The 21,943-nt window shown below is 46.2% G+C and overlaps 1 protein-coding gene across 8 annotated transcripts in view; it reads left to right on the top strand.

The window, feature by feature from the left end:
* Positions 1 to 21,943, top strand: part of LOC137378448 (solute carrier family 12 member 5-like) — a 1,212,460-nt gene that overhangs the window by 675,726 nt on the left and 514,791 nt on the right. For 7 of the 8 annotated variants that reach the window (XM_068048774.1, XM_068048773.1, XM_068048779.1 and 4 more), the window contains one exon: positions 17,452 to 17,546. In XM_068048774.1, coding sequence (XP_067904875.1) covers positions 17,532 to 17,546 — 15 coding nt within the window. In that variant the 5' untranslated portion in view covers positions 17,452 to 17,531. Of the gene's footprint in view, positions 1 to 17,451; positions 17,547 to 21,681; positions 21,723 to 21,943 lie in introns of those variants that run through there. The other variant, XM_068048776.1, reaches the window with a different exon arrangement.

Genomic DNA, 21,943 nt, shown 5'->3' with positions numbered 1-21,943 from the left:
CTCCAGATGGGGGTCTGCATGACATTATGAATACTCAGACAATACTCTGCCCTCTGAGAGGATCATAGCCACATTGGGATTGAGAGTAGCAATGACACCAGGAGCAGGGACAGCACCACTGAGATTGAGGTTGGGATTGGTATCTGGCAAAACAGCAGGAAACATTGGACTAATCGGAATAGAGGCGAACAAAAGATTTTGCTGGCCTGTGTGCTACATAATGAGCACCCCTCCCAAAGAATGGCCTTGCCAGATGCCATTATTGGTATCAATTAAGAGAACTGGGAAAAAAACTGGGCCCTTACTCTCAAATATGAAGGGCAAAGTGGCAAAGACTTCAAACTGTCAGTATGGTAAGTGACAAGTCATCAGCATAGGGGTGGGGGTGTGGAAATCCACCAGCATCAGAAAATAGCTGCTGCTGTTAAAACACAATAGGCTATTGTGTTTTATGTGGCCACCACCAAGTGCGGCGACAGCTGTAAAAAATGGCGGCCCGCATGCGCAGCATTCACTCCGAGGAGCCGCCGCAATCTTAAACACGGTGGCTCATTAACATGCCCGGGGCAGACCACACCCATGCTGACATGGAGGGGCCAGGCAAGTAGTTCCTGGCAACGGCATGCAGCACCACTGTGCAGGCGCCGGTGCCATATTTAAAGGGCTTAGAGCCCTAAATGACACTTTAAATTTTTAAAGACACAGTGAATTTAAAAATATTAAAAATAATTTTAAAATATCATTCCCGCCCCTCTCCTACCCCACAATAGCATTACATGTCATTCCTGCCCTTTCCTCCCTGAAATACCTACCTTCAATATATGACCTTCCCCCCCACACCCCGCAAAGCTCAGAACCTTTTACCTTTACCCCTTCCCATCACCCCTAGACCAATCAAGTAAGTTTGGCCCCACTCCCCACTTCCCGCACTGATAAACGTACCTCATCCCTCCTCCCCACAGGTGTCATGCCTCGTTTCCCTAGACGGGGATTCGAAGGCGGGGCAGTGCCGGCCACATGAAAGAAAATCGCGGTGGCACTTCAGGAGGCGATGGGAACTTCATTAACTAAGGTACCTTTACCCCGAGCGGCGGGGGGCTGCCACAAGGCCTTGCTGCCGCCGTCAAGATAGGGATGGGCCCTGCTGGCGTCGAGGTCAGTGGTGGGCCTCATCCGGTTCAATCTTTCTGTCTTCCAGCCATGGATCCAGATGCCAAGGCCCCTAGAAAATTCAGCCCAATTTGTAAGATCAGAGCTCCTAAAAACTGAAAGCCTAAATCCCCGGACACTTTTTCGAATAAGAAGCAAAGCTTCAGGTCAATGGGCCGACTTCCAGCAGAAATCAGCTTTAGATCAAGAATCATGTATATGTTAACCTTCCTATTTTTCAGCTGTGTAGCTGGTGATTAATGTTAAAAAATAATCTACTCATCGACCTTGCATTTCTCCGTCCATATCTTTCAAAAAGTGGAGCTGTACAGAGGGATACTGTAACCAGTAGTGTACTCAAAACACATTTCAAATGTTCTTTAAAAGATTAAAAATTGAATAAGATGTCATTGACGTTGGAGGACAAGAATGCTTCACCTACCACCTTGATACATCTAACACTGTTTATATAAAGCAGGGTGTACACATTGCATCGAAAAACCTTAGCTTTTGTCCAGATCTTTTCCTATTTGGTTGCACTGTTCCATACAACAGAGATGAAATGATTACTAGTGACATTCCTGCGCCACCCTTCACAGTGGTTTATGAAAGCTTCCTCATCCAAGACATTGAACTGAATTTTCAGGCCCACCAAAGTCGTGAACGGAGGTGGGGGGTCCCTGAAAATACTGGCACTGGGCAGCATGTCAATTTCAAGATGCTGTTCCCAAATCCAGCAATAATCACCTGTGTGGGGGGAAGGCGATACAGGAATCCTGCTCTCCTCCCAACTGAGGCCGATTAAAGATTTTTAAAAGCACGTTAAGAGTTTGTCAAGGATTTAGGTTTAAATTTTTAAAGGGATGGACAGGTTACCCATGGCTTCAGAAAGAGACTAGCTGAAGGGAAGTGGGTAAAGGGTGGGGAGCCAGCCATGGCTGCTTCAGGGCATCACCCCGGCCCCATAAGAAGGTCAGTGGGGGAAAAGGGGACTGGTCAGTTGGTAAGGGGGTGCCCTTGGTACTGTACAGTTGGCAGGGAGAGTGGGCACTCAAGCAGTCGAGATTTGAACTGAGTTTTTTTTAAAATTCATTCACGGGATGTGGGCGTCGCTGGCCAGGCCAGCATTTATTACCCATCCCTAATTGCCCTTGAGAAGGTGGTGGTGAGCTGCCTTCTTGAACCGCTGCAGTTCATGTGGGGTTGGTACACCCGCAGTGCTGTTAGGAAGGGAGTTCCAGGATTTTGACCCAGCGGCAGTGAAGGAACAGCGATATAGTTCCAAGTCAGGATGGTGTGTGACTTGGAAGGGAACTTGAAGGTGGTGGTGTTCCCATGTATTTGCTGCCCTTGTCCTTCTAGTTGGTAGAGGTCGCGGGTTGGGAAGGTGCTGTCGAAGGAGCCTGGTGCATTGCTGCAGTGCATCTTGTAGATGGTACACACTGCTGCCACTGTGTGTCGGTGGTGGAGGGAGTGAATGTTTGTAGATGGGGTGCCAATCAAGCGGGCTGCTTTGTCCTGGATGGTGTCCAGCTTCTTGAGTGTTGTTGGAGCTGCACCCATCCAGGCAAGTGGAGAGTATTCCATCACACTCCTGACTTGTGCCTTGTAGATTGTGGACTGGCTTTGGGGAGTCAGGAGGTGAGTTACTCGCCTCAGGATTCCTAGCCTCTGACCTGCTCTTGTAGCCACGGTATTTATATGGCTACTCCAGTTCAGTTTTCAGTCAATGGTAGCCCCTAGGATGTTGATAGTGGGGGATTCAGCGATGGTAATGCCGTTAAATGTCAAGGGGAGATGGTTAGATTCTCTTTTGTTGGAGATGGTCATTGCCTGGCACTTGTGTGGCACAAAAATTACTTGCCACTTATCAGCCCAAGCCTGGATATTGTCCAGGTCTTGCTGCATTTCTACACGGACTGCTTCAGTATCTGAGGAGTTGCGAATGGTGCTGAACATTGTGCAATCATCAGCTAACATCCCCACTTCTGACCTTATGATTGAAGGAAGGTCATTGATGAAGCAGCTGAAGATGGTTGGGCCTAGGACACTACCCTGAGGAACTCCTGCAGTGATGTCCTGGAGCTCAGATGATTGACCTCCAACAACCACAACCATCTTCCTTTGCGCTAGGTATGACTCCAGCCAGCGGAGGGTTTTCCCCCTAATTCCCATTGATCTCAGTTTTGCTAGGGCTCCTTGATGCCATACTCGGTCAAATGCTGCCTTGATGTCAAGGGCAGTCACTTTCACCTCACCTCTTGAGTTCAGCTCTTTTATCCATGTTTGAACCAAGGCTGTAATGAGGTCAGGAGTTGAGTGGCCCTGGCGGAACCCAAACTGAGCATCACTGAGCAGGTTGTTGCTAAGCATGTGCCGCTTGATGGCACTGTTGATGACACCTTCCATCACTTTACTGATGATTGAGAGTAGGCTAATGGGGCGGTAGTTGGCTGGGTTGGATTTGTCCTGCTTTTTGTGTACAGGACATACCTGGTCAATTTTGCACATTGCAGGGTAGATGCCAGTGTTGTAGCTGTACTGGAACAGCTTGGCTAGGGGCGCGGCAAGTTCTGGAGCACAGGTCTTCAGTACTATTGCCGGAATATTGTCAGGGCCCATAGCCTTTGCAGTATCCAGTGCCTTCAGTCGTTTCTTGATATCACGTGGAGTGAATCGAATTGGCTGAAGTTTGGCATCTGTGATGTTGGGGACTTCAGGAGGGGGCTGAGATGGATCATCAACTCGGCACTTCTGGATGAAAATTGTTGCAAATGCTTCAGCTTTATCTTTCGCACTGATGTGCTGGGCTCCCCCATCATTGAGGATGGGGATATTTGTGGAGCCTCCTCCTCCAGTTAGTTGTTTAATTGTCCACCACCATTCACGGCTGGATGTGGCAGGACTGCAGAGCTTCGATCTGATCCGTTGGTTATGGGATTGCTTAGCTCTGTTTATCGCATGCTGCTTACGCAGTTTGGCATGCAAGTAGTCCTGGGTTGTAGTTTCACCAGGTTGACACTTCATTTTGAGGTATGCCTGGTGCTGCTCCTGGCATGCCCTCCTGCACTCTTCATTGAACCAGGGTTGGTCTCCTCGCTTGATGGTAATGGTAGAGTGGGGGATATGCCGGGCCATGAGGTTACAGATTGTGGTTGAGCACAATTCTGCTGCTGCTGATGGCCCACAGCGCCTCATGGATGCCCAGTTTTGCATTGCTAGATCCATTCGAAATCTATCCCATTCAGCACAGTGATAGTGCCACACAACACGATGGACGGTATCCTCAATGTGAAGGCGGGACTTCGTCTCCACAAGGACTGTGCGGTGGTCACTCCTACCAATACTGTCATGGACAGATGCATCCGCGGCAGGCAGATTGGTGAGGATGAGGTCGAGTATGTTCTTCCCTCGTGTTGGTTCCCCCACCACCTGCCGCAGACCCAGTCCAGCAGCCATGTCCTTTAGGACTCAGCCAGCTCGGTCAGTAGTGGTGCTACTGAGCCACTCATGGTGATGGACATTGAAGTCCCCCACCCAGAGTACATTTTGTGCTCTTGCCACCCTCAGTGCTTCCTCCAAGTGGTGTTCAACATGGAGGAGTACTGAGTCATCAGCTGAGGGAGGGTAGTCGGTGGTAATCAGTAGGAGGTTACCTTGCCCATATTTGACCTGATGCCATGAGACTTCATGAGGTCCGGAGTCGATGTTGAGGACTCCCAGGGAAACTCCCTCCCTACTGTATACCACTGTGCCACCACCTCTGCTGGGTCTGTCCTGCCGGTGGGACAGGACGTACCCGGGGATGGTGATTGCAGTGTCTGGGACATTGTCTGTTAGGTATGATTCCGTGAGTATGACTATGTCAGGCTGTTGCTTGACTAGTCTGTGGGACAGCTCTCCCAACTTTGGCACAAGCCCCCAGATGTTAGTAAGGAGGACTTTGCAGGGTCGACAAGGCTGGGTTTGCTGTTGTTGTTTCCGGTGCCTAGGTCGATGGCGGGTGGTCCGTCCGGTTTCATTCCTTTTTATAGACTTTTTAGCGGTTAGGTACAACTGAGTGGATTGCTGGGCCATTTCAGAGGGCATGTAAGAGTTAACCACATTGCTGTGGGTCTGGAGTCACATGTAGGCCAGACCAGGTTAGGACAGCTGATTTCCTTCCCTAAAGGACATTAGTGAACCAGATGGGTTTTTACAACAATTGACAATGGTTTCATGGCCATCATTAGACTCGTTTTTAATTCCAGATTTTTATTAAGTTCAAATTCCACCTTCTGCTGTGGTTCGATTCGAACCCCAGAGGAATACCCTGGGTCTCTGGGTTACTAGTCCAGTGATAATACCACTATGCCACCGCCTCCCCCGTTGGAACAATCCACCACTCCCCCGGAATTGTGGGGGTAGGAGAGCTGGGGGACAAAGCTGCCAAGGAAAATTGGGCGATCACCTGCCCAGAAGGAAGGCTCCAGCTGGCAACAGGGGCATGACTGTCAGATTTTGAGCCCAGTGGCAATGAGGGGCAACACCCTCCCTGGAAGGCATCGGGAGGGCATGGGGCAGGAAGGCAATGGAGGCCAAGCACAAGATCTACCAATAAAGATGTAGCTACCTGGAGATAATCAAGAACCAATGCTGCAAGAGACTGCAACTCTCCAGCCAGATGGTCATAGACATCTGTATTCTCGTTGCTAAAAGACCTTGCACCTTGTAGCACTGGTCGTCATGCCCAGCCAGTAGCTGGCAAAGTCACTGTAGCATTGAACTTCTTCATTCTGGCTCCTTCCAAGGATCAACTGGAACTTAGTGGCATCTCGCAAACGGCTGCAAGCTACTGCATCCCACTGGTCACTGATGCCGTCCTTGCCGGAGCTGGATAGCACATTCATTTAATGAAAGACATGGCCTCTCAGGACAGAGGGCATTAGTCTTCACCTCCATCGTTGGATTCTCCTAGATGCAGGGCATCATCGATTGCGCCCATGTGGCCATTAAGGCACTCAGCGACCAGCCAGTGAGATCCATCAAAAGGAAGGCCTTCCAGTTCCTCAACATCCAACTGGTCTGTGACCACAACAAGAGCTTCCTGCTTGTGTGCACTTGCTTTTCTAGCAGCTTCCATGACTCCTTTGTCCTCTGCCAGTCCAGGCTGCCTCAGATCTTCACTCCAACCTTCAAAGTATGTGGATGGATCCTAGGAGACAAGAGATATTCCTGGAAAAGATTCTACGCACCCCTCTGCAGGAACCCCAGACACGGGCACATAGGCGATGCAACCAATGCTGCCTGTACACTGGGACAACCATTGAGCAGGCTTGGCACTGCAGGGAGAGTAGGCAACCATTGGGCTTCTGAAGATGCAAGTCCTGTGCCTGGACCAGTTGAGTGGTGCCTTCCATTACCCTCTTGCAAGGGTTTCGATCGTTGTGGTTGTCTGCTGCACTCTCTATAATATGGCCCTTCAGAGAGTTGTGGACCTTGAGGATGCTAAGGTCCTGGAGGGAGACAGCTCATTGGGGGAGGAGCAGGAGTAGGAGATGAGAGAGGAAGAGGAAGATGAGACAGAGGGAGATGACACCGAACAGAGAGCTGCCCCTGCTGCACGATGAGGTGGCCTCCTCCTGTTGTCCTCTGGGAACAGAACCTCCCTCCTTTCCCTTACGGCCTCCAGCATTAGATCCAGGTTGACACTGATGAAGCAAGGGTCTGTCCTGCCCCAGGTGCTTGGCCTTCGGTTCCAAAGTGACATCTTGCTTCCCTCTGGTGCAGTGGAAGACTTTGGCACAATCAGCAAATCTCTTCGTCAGAATAACCAGCAGCCACAGTGATGGCTGCTGTGAGGTGTCTATGTGAGTCCCACACTTCATCTGACCCACCTCCATTTCCATCCTCACTGGTTCTAAGTGGACAGGAAATCTGTCTCCATACCAGTTAAGGACTTCTCCATGTGAAAATCTTAACTTTAATCAGTTTCTCACCAGAGGTGGGTTTCTGACCTGAAAACAAACCCGACTCTTGTTTCCTGACTATGTGCGAAAAGTCTTACGATTGTCACTATGAGATCAGAACATTCACAGATTCTTGCCCAAGGAGGTGAAATTATATAATTTTAAAAAAAATTTTGAGCATTGTTAGTTCAAGACCACAAATCTCAAAATGTCTGAAGAAATGCTGAATTTTGTGTGCATTCATCCCACTCGCTATTCTAAGAACAGAATAATCCGGATCCGAATCTATTGGACTACTACAATATCTGTCAACTTCAGCACAGTGAACATGAGCAGAGAATAGGCACATAATTGAGAAAGACCTTAACATTAGATCATAAAGCTCCTTCAGTTCTGCACAGTGGCGCAGTGGTTAGCACCGCAGCCTCACAGCTCCAGCGACCCGGGTTCAAATCTGGGTACTGCCTGTGTGGAGTTTGCAAGTTCTCCCTGTGTCTGCGTGGGTTTCCTCCGGGTGCTCTGGTTTCCTCCCACAGCCAAAAGACTTGCAGGTTGATAGGTGAATTGGCCATTATAAATTGCCACTAGTGTAGGTAGGTGGTAGGGGAATATAGGGACAGATGAGGATGTGGTAGGAATATGGGATTACGCAGGATTAGTATAAATGGGTGGTTAATGGTTGGCACAGACTCGGTGGGCCGAAGGGCCTGTTTCAGTGTTGTATCTCAAAATCTAAAATATGTTTTATCATCAACTAAAAAAGTGCATAGCGGTTTGGAATTGGTGTAAATGCAGTAAAAGAACAGGCATACAAAGTGAACTGAAACAAACAAAAACAATTTTTGGGACAACAGGAAGTTGACACAAATTTGTGAAATGACATTGAGACGTATAAACTCCCAAGCTACTTGATGCTGAAGTACTTCACATGGAACATACAGCTGAGGACATGTTTACTATTGGTCACCAATAATATCTCTGTAATTTAGCATGTCTGTACAATAATGGATAGTCGAGAGAAACATTGCATGTTCTGTTAAAATATTGTTAGCATTGCATTGTGAATGATTACAGTCATTTTCAACATAGAAAGAGGCTACTCAGCCCTTCAATCCTATCCTGGCTCTCTGCGGAGCAATCCAGTCAGTTCCACCACCCCGCTCGGTCCCCATAGTCCTGCAAGTTTATTTCCTTCGTGCCCATCCAATTTCCTTTTGATATCATTGATTGTCTCCGCTTCCAGCACTCTCGTGGGCAGTGAGTTCCAGGTCATTACCACCCGCTGTGTAAAAATAAGAACTTCTCACATTCCCCTTGCATCTCTTGGCCAAAACCTTCAATCTGTGCTCCCAACTCCTTGTACCATCAGTTAAAGGGAACAATTTTCCTTGTCTAACATAACTAAAGCCTGTCATAATCTTGTACACCTCTATCAAATCTCCCCTCAATCTTCTTTGCTCCAGGGAGAACAACACCAGCTTTTCCAACTTAACCTTGTAACTAAAATCCCCCATCCCTGGAACCATTCTGGTAAATCTCCTCTTCACCCGCTCAAGGATCCTCACATCCTTCCTAAAGTGTGGTGACCAGATTTGAATGTTCTCTAGTTGGTGGAAACCAAAACTTTATAAAAGCTCAGCAAACTTCCCTGCCTTTGTACTCAATGCTGCTATTTATGAAGCCCAAGATCCCATATGCTTTGCGAATCACTCTCTCAATATCTCCTGCCACCTTCAAAGATTGATGCATGTGCATCCCTAGGTCCCTCTATTCCTGCACACTATTTCGAACTGTGCCATTAAGTCTATGTTGCCTCTCCCTATTCCTTCTGACAAAATGCATCACCCCACACTTGTCTGTATTAAATTCTACCTGCCACATGTTTGTCCATTCTGCTAGCCTATCTATGTCCTACTGCAGGCAGTTCATCCTCACTGTTTGCCACTCCTCCAAATTTGGTAACATTGGCAAATTTTGAAATTCTACTCTCTATTCCAAGTCATTTATATACAGCAAGATATATACAGGATCCACATTTTTATCAGCAGGACTTCTAAAATTTACACTTGGTCATATCTAACCATGGGATGTTTGGGTTTTATTTTTCTATACAGTACAGGTATTCAAAAGAGATGTTCAAGCATCTAATGTATTTACAGTGTGTGATGTTTCAAATTTCACTCTCCTGATCTGAGAGTGAGTTGGCTGCTTCTCCTGCAAGTTCATCCTTTCATACATGCTTCATTCCTTCTTCAGTACATTCAATGAAAAACAGTAAGTTTATAAATATAATGATTGCATAGTGGAGTGCATAAAACTGCCTTAATATATGACCCACTATTCTGTTACAATTCCTATTTGTAAAGGGACTGAATTTTCACTCCGAACAAATTAACTCTATCGATGCACACTGCATGCTATAATGCTCATAGTTTTGAAAGAATACTGACTGTTTTATAACTTAACGATCATGTCTCCTGTACCTGGTGATAACCCATAAGAAAAGGACGCAAAAGAATAATCCTAAACATGATTTTTTTTTATTCGTTCATGGGATGTGAGCATCGCTGGCAAAGACAGCATTTATTGCCTATCCGTAAATACATTTGAGAAGGTGCTGGTGAACTGCCTTCTTGAACCACTGCAGCCCTTGGGGTGTAGGTACACCCACAGTGCTGTTAGGCAGGGAGTTCCAGGATTTTGACCCAGTGACAGTGAAGGAATGGCAATATAGTTCCAAGTCAGGATGGTGTGTGGCTTGAAGGAAAACTTGCAGGTGGTGGTGTTCCCATGCATCTGCTGCCCTTGTCCTTCTAGGTGGTTGTAGTTGCAGGTTTGGAAGGTGCTGTCTAGGACCCTTGGTGCATTGCTGCAGTGCATCTTGTAGATGGTACAGACTGCTGCCACTGTGCGTCGGTAGTGGAGGGAGTGAATGTTTGTGGATTGGTTGCCAATCAAGCGGGCTGCTTTTTCCTGGATGCTGTCGAACTTCTTGAGTGTTGTTGGAGCTGCACCCATCCAGGCAAGTGGAGAGTATTCCATCACACTCCTGACTTGTGCCTTGTAGATTGTGGACAGGCTTTGGGAAGTCAGAAGATGAGTTACGTAAAGCAGAATTCCTAGCTTCTGACCTGCTCTTGTAGCCATGGTAGTTATATGGCTACTCCAGTTCAGTTCCTGGTCAATGGTAACTCCCAGGATGTTGATAGTGGGGGATTCAGCAATCGTAATGCCATTGAATGTCAAAGGGAGATGGTCAGATTCTCTCTTGTTGGATATGTCATTGCTGGCACTTGCGTGGTGCGAAAGTTACCTGTCACTTTTCAGTCTAAGCCTGGATATTGTCCAGGTCTTGCTGCATCTGGACGTAGGCTGCTTCATTATCTGAGGAGTTGCGAATGGTGCTGAACATTGTGCAATCATCAGTGAACATCCCCACTTCTGATCTTATGATTGAAGGAAGGTCATTGATGAAGCAGCTGAAGATGGACACTAGCCTGATAAACTCCTGCAGTGATGTTTTGGAGCTGAGATGATTGACCTCCAACAACCACAACCATCTTCCTTTGCACTAGGCATGACTCCAAACAGCAGGGAGTTTTCCCCTGATTCCCATTGACTCTAATTTTGCTAGGGCTCCTTGATGCCGTATTCAGTCAAATGCTGCCTTGATGTCAAGCCAGTCACTCTCACCTCACCTCTTGAGTTCAGCTCTTCTGTCCATGTTTGGACCAAGGCAGTAATGAGGTCAGGAGCTGAGTGGCCCTGGTGGAAACCAAACTGAGCATCACTGAGCAGGTTATTGCTAAGCAAGTGAGCTTGAGACTGAGTGAGACCAGTGGTGTTTAAAAAGTGCAGCGGCAGCGGGAAAGAAGGAGATTGAGTGAGACCAGCAGTGTTTAAAAAGTGCAGTGACAGCGGGAAAGAAGGAGACTGAGTGAGACCAGCGGTGTTTAAAAAGAGCAGCGACAGCGTGCCTGAGTTTTGAAAGGGGAAGCCAACAGAGACATCACAGGAGAGTTGCAAGGTGATTGGTTGGTGAGTAGCAGCTGTTAGAGTATCTTAATAAAATAAGGGGTAAGTTTTTTTTTTGTTGAAAATAAAACCTCTGGAGATAAGGTGACTACTACTAAAGTGTTTTTTTTAAAGACTTTTAGATTGAAGTGGGTAGAACAAGGCCCCTAGTATAATTAGTATTTTTTAATTCAGGGAGTAACTAATTAACCTAAGGGTAAGTCATGGCAGGAGCCCCGTGATATGCTCCTCCTGCGTTATGTGGGAAATCAGGGACGATTGTCCCTGACAATCATGTGTGCAGGAAGTGTATCCAACTGCAGCTACTGACTACCCGCATTACAGGAGCTGGAGCTGCGGGTGGATACACTGTGGAGCATCCGTGATGCTGAGGACGTCGTGGATAGCACGTTTAGTGAGGTGGTCACACCGCAGGTAATGGCTGCACGGGCAGGAAAGAGATGGGTGACCACCAGACGGAGTAGTAGGTGCAAGCAGGTAGTGCAGGAGTCCCCTGTGGCCATCCCCCTCTCAAACAGATATACCGCTTTGGATACTGTTGGAGGGATGACCTCCCAGGGGAAAGCAGCAACAACCAAGTTCGTGGCACGACAAAGGGCTCTGCTGCACAGCAGGGGAGGAAAATGGGTTGGAACAGCTATAGTGATAGGGGATTCTATCATAAGGGGTGCAGATAGGCGTTTCTGTGGCCACAAACGAGACTCCAGGATGGTATGTTGCCTCCCTGGTGCTAGGGTCAAGGATGTCTTGGAGCGGCTGCAGGACATTCTGAAAGGGAAGGGTGAGCAGCCAGAGGTCGTGGTCCATATTGGTACTAACGACATAGGCAGGAAAAGAGATTAAGTCCTGCAAAGTGAATATAGGGAGTTAGGCAGAAGGTTAAAAAGCAGGACATCTAGGGTTGTAATCTCAGGATTGAGAGGGTAGGAATAGGAAGATTAGGCAAATGAATGCATGACTGAAGAGCTGGTGTAGGCGGGACGGCTTCAGCTACTTGGATCATTGGGATCTCTTCTGGTGCAAAGGTGACCTGTACAAGAAGGACAGGTTGCATCTAAACTGGAAGGGGACCAATATCCTTGCGGGGAGGTTTGCGAGCACTACTCGGGAGGGTTTAAACTAGTCTTGCAGGGGGGTGGGACCTAAAGTAGTAGTCTCTCAGATGGGATAATTGAGGCAAATGTAGAGGTTAAAGCAAGCAAGTCCAGTCGGCAGGCCGGGCAGGGGCAGGACAGGGAGTGTGGAAGGTCTGGTAGGCTAAACTGCATTTACTTTAATGCAAGAATCCTTACAGGTAAGGCATAAGAACTCAGAGCATGGATTGGTACATGCGATTGTGATATTATAGCTATTACGGAAACATGGTTGAGGGATGGGCAGGACTGGCAGCTCAATATTTCGGGGTACCGATGCTTCCAGCGTGACAGAGGTGTAGGTAAGAGAGGAGGGGGAGTTGCACTATTGATTAGGGAGGACATCACGGCAGTACTTAGAGAGGATATCCCAGGGGGAATGTCCAGCGAGGCCATATGGATAGAACTTAGAACTAAGAAAGGGGTGTTCACATTGAGGGATTATACTATAGGCCCCCCAATAGTCAGACGGAAGTGGAGGAGCATATATGTAGGGAAATCACAGATAGGTGGAGGAATTATAGGGTTGTAATAGTAGGTGATTTTAACTTCCCTAATATTGACTGAGACTGCCTCAGTGATAAGGGATCAGATGGGGAAGAATTTGTTAAGTGTGTCCAGGATAGTTTTCTGAAGCAGTATGTGGATAGCCCTACTAGAGAAGGGGCTACACTCGACCTCCTCTTAGGAAATGAGGATGGGCAGGTGGTTGATGTATCAGTGGGGGAGCACTTTGGGACCAGTGACCATAACTCTATTAGCTTCAAGATAGTTATGGAAAAGGATAGGACTGGTCCTCAGGTTGAAGTCCTAAATTGGGGGAAGGCTAATTTCGATGGCATCAGACAGGAACTCTCAAAAGTTGAATGGGAGAGGCTGTTTACAGGTAAAGGGACATCTGGCAAGTGGGAAGCATTTAAAAGTGAGATCGGAAGAGTTCAGGGCCGGAATGTTTCTGTTAGATGGAAGGGCAAGGCTGGCAAGTTTAGGGAACCTTGCTTGATGAGGGATATTGAGGGTCTGGTCAGGACAAAGAAGGAGGCATATGTCAGGTATAGGCAGCTGGGATCGAGCGAGTCCCTCGAGGAGTATAGGGGATGTAGGACTACACTTAAGAAGGAAATTAGGAGGGCAAAAAGGGGCCATGAGATTTCCCTGGCAGATAAGATAAAGGAGAATCCTAAAAGATTCTGTAAGTATATTAAGAGTAAAAGGGTAGCTCGGGAGAGAGTAGGTCCCCTTAAGGATCGGTGTGGCAATCTATGTGTGGAGCCACAGGAAATGGGCGAGGTCTTAAATGAATATTTCTCATCCTTATTTACCGTGGAGAAGGTCATGGAAGCTAGTGAGTTCAAGGGAGGGAACACAGATATCCTGGAGCATATCAACATTACAAAGGAGGAGGTGTTGGAGGTTTTGAAGCGCATTAAGATGGACCAGGGCCTGACCAGGTGAATTCTCGGATGCTATGGGAAGCAAGGGAGGAGATTGCTGGGGCCCTGGCAGAGAATTTTGTATCATCGTTAGCCACGGGTGAGGTACCGGAAGACTGGAGGATAGCTAATGTTGTGCCTTTATTTAAGAAGGGCAGCAGGGATAAGCCAGGGTTCTACAGGCCAGTGAGCCTTACATCAGTGGTGGGAAAGTTATGGGAAGGGATTCTGAGTGACAGGATTTCTCTGCATCTGGAAAGGCATGGTCTGATTGGGATAGTCAGCATGGCTTTGTGAATTTGATTGAGTTTTTCGAGGAGGTGACCAAGAGGATTGACCAGGGCATGGCGATGGACGTTGTCTACATGGACTTTAGCAAGGCCTTTGACAAGGTCCCGCATGGGTAGGCTGGTCCAGAAGGTTCGAACACATGGGATCCAGGGTGAGCGAGCAAATTGGATACAAAATTGGCTTGGTGATAGGAGGCAGAGTGTGGTAATGGAGGGTTGTTTTTCAGATTGGAGGCCGGTGACCAGTGGTGTGCCGCAGGGATCTGGGCCCTCTGTTGTTTGTCATATATATTAATGACTTGGATGTGAATGTAAGGGGCATGATTAGTAAGTTTGCAGATGACACCAAAATTGGTGGTATAGTGGACAGTGAAGAAGGTTGTCTAAGGTTACAACAGGATATAGATCAACTGGGAAAGTGGGCAAAGGATTGGCAAATGGAATTTAACGCAGACAAGTGTGAAGTGATGCATTTTGGGAAGTTAAACAGGACATATACAGTGAATGGCAGGGCCCTGGGGAGTGTTGTTGAGCAGAGACACCTTGGGGTGCAAGTACATAGTTCCCTGAAAGTGGCAACACAGGTAGACAGGGTGGGGAAGATGGCGTATGGCATGCTTGCCTTCATTGGCCGAGGCATTGAGTACAAGAGTTGGGACGTCATGTTTTAGTTGTACATAACGTTGGTTAGGCCACATTTGGAGTACTGTGTGCAGTTCTGGTCGCCGCACTACAGGAAAGATGTGATTAAGCTAGAGAGGGTGCAGAAAAGATTCATAAGGATGTTGCCTGGTTTGGAGGGCTTGAGTTATAAAGAGAGATTGGATAGGCTGGGTCTGTTTTCTCTGGAGCGAAGGAGGCTGAGAGGGGACATGATAGAGGTATATAAAATTATGAGAGGCATAGATAGGGTAGATAGCCAGAGTCTGTTTCCCATGGTAGGCGTGACTAAAACTGGAGGGTATAGATTTAAGGTGAGAGGGAGGAGCTTTAAAGGGAATCGAAGGAGTAAATTTTTCACACAAAGAATGTTGGTTATCTGGAATGAGCTGCCTGAGGAGGTGGTGGAGGCAGGAACTGTAGCGACATTTAAGAGGCATCTGGACAGGTACTTGAATGAGCAAGGCATAGAGGGATATGGAATTAATGCAGGCAGATGGGATTAGTATAGATAGGTATTATGGTCGGTATGGACGCGGTGGGCCGAAGGGCCTGTTTTGGTGCTGTATAACTCTATGACAAGTGCCGCTTGATAGCACTGTCAACGATGCCTTCCAACACTTTACTGATGATCGAGAGTCGACTGATGGGGCGGTAATTGGCTGGGTTGGATTTATCCTGCTTTTTGTGTCCAGGACATACCTGGGCAAATCTTCACATTGTCGGATAGATGCCAGTGTTGTAGCTATACTGGAGCTAAAAAACTTTTTTGGGCTTGAGTTCATGAAAGTTTCTGGGTAGCGAAGTACCAGATGGTTCAGTCGTGTAGTTTGCAGGTGTGTGAGCTCTTCTGTGGCGCATCTCACAGAAAACTCTGGGAATCAAATAGTGCTGTATTTGCCTGGACCATATTTGTAAGAGGAAAACTTTCTAATGCTTATTTCATAAATGTTGGCTCAGATTGATATTTGGCAGTAGTGTGAAATGAGTCGATAGAAAATCTGCAGCCTATTTTTCCCCACTTCCAATTTTCTTCTCTGACTTCAGTGGAAAATAAAATCAGGCATGATGTAAAATCAGCCACGCATTAGGTGTTGGCTCGTTTTGCACGGCTGGTAAAAAAAACAATTGCACCCCATTTTCTGAGCAGTGAGAGTAATTTTCCACCTGTGTGACTTCCGAAGTTGGCACTATATTTCTTTTAACATGTGATTTAAACCAGTGCAGTACATCAGTTGGAGAATCACTCCAAGATGAGGAGAATTTTCTTTCTCTCGGAGGGTTGTGAGACTTTGGAATTCTCTTCCTCAAAAGGCAGTGGAAGCAGAGTCTTTGAATACTTTTAAGGCAGAGGCAGATAGATTCTTGATAAGCAAGGGATGAAAGTTTATTGGGGGTAGGTGGAAATGTGGAGTAATCAGTTCAGCCATGAACTTATTGAATGGCGCAGCAGGCTCGAAGGGCCGAGTGGCCTACTCCTGCTCCTAATTTGTATGTTCGTATGTAAGTATGCACACTATTGTGGTGATGTTTTTCGTTACAGCCTGAATGCACACTATGTGGGTCAGCTTCCACACACATGCTTGCACCCAGCTTTACCTCTCCACCACCATCCCTGGTTCAACATCTGTTCCCAAGTTGTCTGACTGCTCATTCAACATTAAACCAAGGATGAGTGAAAACTTTCTCCAACTAAATAACTGGAAGACCAAAGTGCATCTGTTTTGTTCTCAACAGTAACTCTACCTACAATTTCTCATTCTGTCTTCTCCCCAGCTTCCTAATTGTGCCATTATACAGCGTTAGGGTCCTGTACAACACTGAGCTGAGCTTCAAACTCCACACGCAGCCTATAACCTGGATTCTATACTTCCACCCGTGCAATATCACTTGCCTCCAGACCTCCCTCAACCCATCACCCTGCCGTTTTCATTGTCTGGTTAACCTATGGGCCTCCGGAGCTCCAAACTATACATGCAGCCATTTACCCAAAATTCCACTGCCCACATTTTTATCTCCTCTTACGTCCAGTTTACATATTGCCCCTGCACTCGTTTGTCTTTACCAGTTTCCCATTCACCAGTATATATGAGCAGCTCCCTCCAGTTCTACACCCAACCTGCACCATTCACTCTTCTGAATCTGGACGTCTCTTTCCTTCTTTCGACCATCCATGGCAGAGACTTCAAGTATCATGGCTCATTTTAAGGAATTCTCTTCTAAATCATCTCTGCCTTGCTTCATCTTCCCTTGCTTCCAACAGCCTCCCCACATCCTACTTCATCTGTCTCATCTTTGATTGTGTCTTCTAATTCTACTCCCAACACTGTTTTTTCCTCCACTTCTTGTGGAACATCTTAGGATGCTTTCCTATCTTCAAGGCACTAAGTGACCGTTGTGGTTATAGATGGTGTTGAAAGTGGTTTATCGCATTTTCACCTTTCCAACCATTGTTATGTAAAGCAGATTTTGGATAACTTAGGTGACTTAACTGCTTCATTTAGTTTTCAATAAACTGTTAATTTGGAATGGTCCCAAAACAATACAGTCTAGCAAGAGATATTACATTCAAAAACGCAACCAGTCAGTATGCTACTGTTGCTACAATCAAAATAATATGAAACGGTGATTTTTGTAGTGAATGAATGCGTGGTTTCATGCATCTGAGATTAATTCTTTTTCGGCTCATTCTTATGCGTACCTACAGTGTGGATTGGGTGTTTATACATGTGTAAGCTCTTTTCCTTTCGAACCTACAGAAAACATTCTTATCAGTGCTTCTCTTTTGTTTGTGTTATTGCAGGAGATGGAAACCCCAAGGAGAGCAGTCCCTTCATTAACAGTACGGAAGTTGAAAAAGGAAAAGAGTATGATGGGAAAAATATGGCTCTTTTTGAGGTACAGTAAGACAATTTACAGCCAACACCAAATTCCATCAATTTAGCTGAGAAAATTCTGACTCAAATTTAAGGGATTTTGTGCCTCAGTGAGTGACAAATTAAGACTCTTAATATTGTGAAGTACTCAGCCACCTGCCACCTTGTTCTCGGCCATCTTGCAAGGACTATTCCAATGAGTCACATGTGTCTATTGTTACGACCGCTCAGGACAAATCCCCCAAACAAAATATATGATTCCGATCGTGGTGGGAGCAATGCACTGTCAATTCAGTCCCATCGCTCCACAGGTCGCCTCATATTTCTTTAAGCTTTCCAAATTGGAAAAAAACCCAGCCAAATTGAACAATCTAGTAACCCCTGAATGAAGCAAACCAAACTAGGTATCTTTAGATATCACCAAATTAACTATTTATTTTAAAAAAACTAAAATCTTCAACACTACTAAGATAAACCAATATCTATAGAGCTTATAACTTCTTGTTTAAAAATCTAACTCTCGCATTCGCATATATATATACTCAGTTTTAAATCAGCTGACCGAAAAATAGAAAAAAAAAGTTTTTGCAGATTACATTCCTGACAAATGGAGTTTTCCAATACAACACAGTCAAAGTTCACTTGCAGTCTTCCAAGCATGATGAAACAGAAGGCCCTTCCAAAGATAGGGGTTCAACAGTTCAGCTGTTGTAGTATTAAACTCTTTTTCCCAGCCATGAACAAAGCAGAACTCAATAATTTGTTGTGAAAGCAAAAATCCTTTTTTCTTATTTTTTTATGGAATTAACTCGGTTTGAAGCTTTGTAGGATTTTGAGAGAGAGACAACACAGTTTTGCTTCCTTCAGTTTAAAGTGTCTCAGAGAGCTCTCCTTCCGTCACTTGCTGGAACAGTCTATCTCTCTGCTCAAACCAGTTTTTGCCAGCCAGTTTTCAAAAGTCAGATTGCAACATTGAATCTCTGTCTTCTCTCTCTCTCTCTGTGGCTGTTGCTAGGAAACTAGAATGCACTTTGGCTCACTGTCTCCGGAACTTGCTGCCTTAAAGATGCATTGATCTTTTACAGTTTTAAAGACGCACTGCAATATTTCCGAGGAGAGAGATAAAAAACACAGGACCGTGACACTATGTATTGGAACAAAATTGTTTAAAATTCAGATCCTGCTACTGTACTGGCTTTGTTCAAGGTCAAGTTACAACATTGTACTAGTAGAGTACCTGCCCCTGAACATTTGTAAAGACTGGCATATCATTTGCTCATCAGCTTACACAATGCAAATATTTCACACTTTGTAGCTTGGATGGCAATTTATTGCACTCATAGTTTATAAGTATCCTATAAGGTTTTATGATGAGTATGCCTTTGCATTTGGACCTCAGTCCCTTCTGTAATCCTTAGTCTGGGACTTTACAGTGAATGCTGTTTCAGTTAAATTCAGTACAAGCTGAAAATTATCTTCCTGTCATGCTAATTAACACTAAAGTGGACTATAATTTCTGTAGTATGACATTAGAACACAGTACTCTGTTCGTTTGCCTTGTCTAAATAGCAGCATGGCTACATTGCACCAGATCTTGCTGGAAAAATTCTTCTTCTTCTTCTTCTTCTTCTTCTTTGGCCTCCTTGTCTCGTGAGACAATGGGTAAGCGCCTGGAGGTGGTCAGTGGTTTGTGGAGCAGCGCCTGGAGTGGCTATAAAGGCCAATTCTAGAGTGACACATTCTTCCACAGGCGCTGCAGATAAAATTGGTTGTCGGGGCTGTTACACAGTTGGCTCTCTCCTTGCACTTCTGTCTTTTTTCCTGCCAACTGCTAAGTCTCTTCGACTCACCATGCTTTAACCCCGTCTTTATGGTTGCCCGCCAGCTCTGGCGATCGCTGGCAACTGACTCCCACGACTTGTGATCAATGTCACAGGACCTCATGTTGCGTTTGCAGACGTCTTTAAAGCGGAGACATGGACGGCCGGTGGGTCTGGTAACAGTGACGAGCTCGCTGTACAATGTGTCTTTGGGGATCCTGCCATCTTCCATGCGGCTCACATGGCCAAGCCATCTCAAGCGCCGCTGACTCAGTAGTGTGTATAAGCTGGGGATGTTGGCCGCCTCGAGGACTTCTGTGTTGGAGATACAGTCCTGCCACCTGATGCCAAGGACTCTCCGGAGGCAGCGAAGATGGAATGAATTGAGACGTCGCTCTTGGCTGACGTACGTTGTCCAGGCTGCCGTAGAGCAAGGTACTGAGGACACAGGCTTGATACACTTGGACTTTTGTGTTCTGTGTCAGTGCGCCAAAATGATGATGTGCTCATGAGGCAATCCGTTATTAATGTGTAAATCAGTCAGCAAGTACAGAGGATTAAGAGATGTGGCGTGAGTTGTACATCCCTAGAATTTGCTGGTTGACTTATGCTGCTTCACTGTTAGCTTTGCTTAAATACCATCTTGCCCTTTGGCTCTCCACTATTTTTAAGAACTTGCTGGATTTGCACATCAATTGCTCATTAAACTTGAACAGAAATTCAGAGCAAAAAACTTTTGTGCTGAAGGAAGTGGAAAAAAGTCTAACTAATGGCTTGTGATGTGAGATGCCCGAGTCCTGCAAAATCCAGCCTGGTGGCCCAGAATTTGCTGAAGTGAGGCATCTCACATTATGCATGGTTAGTTAGACTTTTTCCTGCACCCTTCAACTCCAAATATTTTCTGCTTTGTAACTTAGTGGAAATCTGAGCTGAGAATGGCACAGTGAGGGCCATGGGACATCTGGGATCTTGAGAATGGTGGCACCATCAATGTATCTCCTTAACCAATGAGAATTACGGATTAAGAAATAAACAGAGGAAGGACTGAGAAGGAGAGTGAATTGAGTGGGTGAATTCAAAACCAAATCAAATACAGAAATAAAAATGGGAAAGAAACATTGGATAAAGAGAAAGAAAAGAGACAGAAAGGAAAAGTACAAAAAAAATTCAAATTTGACATTTCTAAAATCTCCAACAATAATTCATTGCCTGAAAGAAATGAGACTGCAGGGCTGGAATTGGGCGGGAGGCCCCACCCACAAGCCAAAATGTCATTGGTGAGCCTGCATCCACTGGGACTGGGGAGCCATGCCAGGATTTTTCACTCCCCCGGTCCTTAATTGGCCTTGGGCGTGACTTCCACTTCCTTGATGCAGTGTCCCACCTAATGGAGCTGCCGACCAATCAGCAAGCCAGCAGCTCTTAGTCCCAGTAGCGCCACCAGAAGCGGTGGCCACTGATAGGACTACACCCAGCTTCGGAAGTAAGAAGAAGGACGGCCCCAGAAAGAAGGTGAATTTTTGGGGCCTTGCGAGGACAAGCGGCTGGACCCTAGTGAGGCAAGGTGAGTCGTTGGGGGGGTGGGGGGGGTGTGGGCAGTGTTGTGTGTTGAGGGTGGTTGGGGCTTTGGGAGCAGCCCACCATGGGGCACAAGGTGCCCGAACAGAAGGTTTACCCCCAGCCTGCAAGAAGGCCACCAGATTTTACCTGGCATTTTTGGGGCCTTTGCTGCCCACCCGCCATGGGTAAAGTTAATTGGCCACTTAAGGGCCTTGATTGGTCTGGGGCAGGCAGGCTGTTTCTCACCGCTGCTGCCCTGCGTAATATTGCAGCGCAGGCGGGCAGGCATCGGGAACAGCAGTCCCCGCCTCCCACTCAATTTTTTGGCCCCACCCGCGCTTACCAGCCCGCTCATTCAGGTGCCGTAAAATTCCGGCCCACACTTTTAATTGTCCCTTTTCTGGGTCAGAGAGTTTGATGGCAATCATTAATAATTATCACTTTGTTAAAAGGGTATTTACGTTATTAATTACTAAACAACATTCTATGGTGAGTTTAATAAGCAATTAATGTGCAAATGCAGAAACTTTATGAAACTCACAGGGAGGTGAAGAACGAGATGCCATTTCCACAAAGCTGATGATGGAGTGGCGTAAAATGTTCAGCAACTTATGCTGATTCACTATTCATGGGTTATCGCTTCCTTGCCGCAGGTTCCTTGCTGATTTGCACATTAATGATTGTGTGTTGTTTGCCCACTGTTATTTGTCAACAGATTCTTTGCCAGTAAGTATGATGTACACCATTAAAAGTAAATTTCAACAACAGTCAGAAGCAGGAATCTATGCTGGGAGCTTTTCAAGGATTACAATTGACAGGTGAAAAGTTGATCATCTTTTTCTTTTTTTAATCTTTTATTTTGGCCAAAGAAAGCCAGTCAGTGATTTCACAGGAAGAACTTAAGTGCTGGGTAAGATTATTTTCTCTAAAGTCTTTTCTTTGAGTCTCATTCTGAAGGCTGTACTTTTGTTGCTGGTCACACTGGGATTTCATGTAGGTTTCTCAACACTGCAGAAGCAGAACTGATTTGCCACTGGTA

Source organism: Heterodontus francisci, chromosome 16 (assembly GCF_036365525.1).
Source record: "Heterodontus francisci isolate sHetFra1 chromosome 16, sHetFra1.hap1, whole genome shotgun sequence".
In the NCBI taxonomy this organism is placed as follows: Eukaryota; Metazoa; Chordata; class Chondrichthyes; order Heterodontiformes; family Heterodontidae; genus Heterodontus; species Heterodontus francisci.
This window is presented reverse-complemented; position numbering and strand designations above follow the sequence as displayed.